We start from the raw sequence: 3002 nt of genomic DNA on the forward strand, positions 1-3002 counted from the left end.
TTCGCTTTTTTGGTGGTTTTGTTCTATATTATTTTTCACCTTTTTGGGTTTTTTTTCCTTTTTTTTTCTTTTTTTTGTTGTTTTGTTTGAGGTTTCTTTTGTTGGTTTTGGTTTTTTGTTTTGGTTTGGTTTTGTGTGTTTGTTTGGGGTTTTTTATTTGTTTGGTTGGTTCTGGTCGGTCTCCGTCCTTTTTCGCGGGCTCCCTCCCCGACCCCGAAACCCGAGCGCTGCTGGCGAATCGAGATCAGCTCGGCGACGTCGCCTGGCCCCGGACCGCTCCGATGGAAATACACTGTAAGCACGACCCGTTCGCAGCGATGCACAGTAAGTGGCTGCCCTTCAACTTGTCTGAGCGGCCGCGACGGGCTCCGCGCGATCGTCTCCCTCCCCTGGCCCTGTCGGGTTGCCCGCCGACGTTTTCCCCACCGGGAAGATCGGTGTGACGGTGGACGGCCGGCGGAGGGGTGCTGCGGGAGCTATTTTCCGTAGAGAAAGAGCCGATGTCAATGCGTGTGTATATCTGTGCAGATGGATACATAAACACGTCTCTAGACGTGTGTACGGCCATCAGTACATATGGACGCGCGCTTATGTACATAGATGAGTACATAGATGTTACATATATGTGCATATGTTTATTTTTCCCCCTAAATAAAATATCCGGGAAAAAAGCCGCCAGGTATTTCCGACGAACGGAAAAGTTTGCAGCACGATATTCTTTCTCTTTCAACATTTTGAAATTCGTTAATTGGAAATAAAGAAAAAAAAAACAAAAACAAAACAAAAACCAAACAAAACAACCCAACAACTAAACGGCCTTAAACAAACAAACAAATAGAACCCCGCCAAAAACACCAAACAAATTGAACTAATGCGGAAGGCGAGGAGCGGGGCTAGAGGGAAGATTTTTGTCTTTTTAAATCCCGAAGAATGGCGTCACGATCGCGGCGTGGGGCGGCCGAGCGGGCAGCCGGTGAACTTAATAGGTCGTGCGCGATGGGTTCGCCCGAGATTTGTTGTGCTTGAGAGGTCGGGGAAGACTTATCCATTAGCACAGTGTTATGTGAAATGACATTTTCTCTCACGGTGAGTTAAACGCTGCATTACGGCGAGAGATTGCGAGGGAATTTAAGGTAGAACTAATCTCATTTCCCGGTGCACCGCAGCCTTTCGACTCAAAGAAATTTGTTTGCAAAATAATCCACCGAGCGCCGGGACTGGAGATTCCCTCCCTCTCTCCTTGTCCTCTCCCCTCTTCCAGTTCATCTGCCCATTTCCCATCCCTCTTCCCGGCGCTCGGTTTCAGAGCGGGACGGTAGCCGGTGACGGGCTCTGCCCCCCCCCGTGAAAGCGGACTTTCCGTCTTGCGGCAATGCAGCGTTCGATCCTCGCATTTATTTCTCTCCCGGCATTGAACCAAATCACGTTTTTTCAAAGGCGAACTTTAAGGTCGGAAAGCCCGCTGCGCGCGATGCGGGGGCGGGGGGGGGGGGGGGGGTGGGCGCGGAATCCCCCGCCGCCGGAGTGCCCCTTGCCCCGGGTGGCGAGCGGACACGCAGCCCACAGAGGACGGGATCCCCGCGTGGGGCCGGACACCCCAGGCAGGAGCAGCCGCGGCGGCTTTCAGTGGCGCCTGCCCTCGTTGGCGGCTGTGGAAAATCGATGTCTTCCTCAGGAATTTCGGGGCAAACAGAAGGAATAAAACCAAAACGCCGGTGCCTTTTCTCCGGTTCCGACTGCGGCCGGGAAGCCTCCGGCGCCATTCGCTGCCAAACGATCTCCGGACCCGCGGCTCATCGGGGGCGTGAGGGTGGACGTTGTGTCGGGACCCCCATACAAAAAGGCGGAGGAGGACGAGGGAGCCGGCGGCAGCGGGAGGAGCGGGTTGGCAGCACGGCCACGGGGAACGGTGGCCGGGGCCGGAGAGGTCCCGAGCGAGATTTCGGTTCCTTCTGGCGCCGACACGGTCCCCGCTTCTTCCTCGTCCCGCGTGGGCACAGCCGTTGGCTGCCGCCGTCCAGGGCCGCGAGGACGACGAGGCGGGCTGGGGATAGCCGGAGCGGCCCCGACCCGGGCCGGCGGCTACCCAGAACGGCCTCCCTTCGCCTCCACTCGCTCCTCGCCCGCCCCGGCTGCACCATGGCTCTGGGTTACGCCCGCCGACCCCTCGTCGGGGCTTCCCCCTCCCTAAATAGCCCCCGAGTCTGTACCCGTCCGCGCTCCCTACGGAGGCCCCGGGCTGCGGACAGGGGCACGGAGTGGGGCGGCTGCTTCATCCCCGCACTGAGCTGCGGACTCGGCTCGATGCCCCCGCAGCTCCAGCAACCCCTGGCCCGACGGGGCCTCCTGTCTGCAGCCGCCCGGGAGCGCGACCCCGGCAGAGAGGCCCCGGTGGGCAGGAGCCAGGCTCGGCGCCGGTGCCGCTGCCCAGAGCTGTGGCAGGTTTGGAGGAAGGGACGGCCGTGGCCCCAGCCTTTGTTTCCGGCGCCTGGAGGGTCGATGCTCCCGGCCTGGGTAGGCCCGGTTCCCGCTGGCCTCCGGGGACTGGGGACGGGCTCCAGGGGTAGAGTCGGCCGCTTCCCTGAGGAAACGCATGTCTTAAGGATGCTTTCTCTGCCCTTTTCTTCCTGTTCTTTCCGTCTATTTTCATATCTTTTAATCTTTTCCTTCCTTCCTTCCTTCCTTCCTTCCTTCCTTCCTTCCTTCCTTCCTTCCTTCCTTCCAAATTCCTTCCTTCCAAATTCCTTCCTTCCAAATTCCTTCCTTCCTTCCGAATTCCTTCCTTCCTTCCGAATTCCTTCCGAATTCCTTCCGAATTCCTTCCTTCCGAATTCCTTCCGAATTCCTTCCTTCCGAATTCCTTCCGAATTCCTTCCGAATTCCTTCCGAATTCCTTCCGAATTCCTTCCTTCCGAATTCCTTCCTTCCGAATTCCTCCCTCCCTCCCTCCCTCCCTCCCTCCTTCCCTCCTTCCCTCCTTCCCTCCTTCCCTCCTTCCCTCC

At 57.6% G+C, this 3002-nt stretch overlaps 1 protein-coding gene across 5 annotated transcripts in view; it reads left to right on the top strand.

Annotated features, from left to right (window-relative positions):
* Positions 1-3002, top strand: part of PAX5 (paired box 5) — a 138843-nt gene that overhangs the window by 7085 nt on the left and 128756 nt on the right. The window contains exon 1 of one of the 5 annotated variants that reach the window (XM_042023125.1): positions 111-324. The exons of 3 other annotated variants lie outside the window; for them this stretch is intronic. In XM_042023125.1, coding sequence (XP_041879059.1) covers positions 282-324 — 43 coding nt within the window. In that variant the 5' untranslated portion in view covers positions 111-281. Of the gene's footprint in view, positions 1-110; positions 325-3002 lie in introns of those variants that run through there. One more of the 5 variants, XM_042023128.1, reaches the window with a different exon arrangement.

This window comes from Corvus kubaryi, unplaced genomic scaffold, assembly GCF_017639235.1.
Source record: "Corvus kubaryi isolate FWS band 111438036 unplaced genomic scaffold, C.kubaryi_AGA036_p1.0 37236, whole genome shotgun sequence".
Lineage (NCBI taxonomy): Eukaryota > Metazoa > Chordata > Aves > Passeriformes > Corvidae > Corvus > Corvus kubaryi.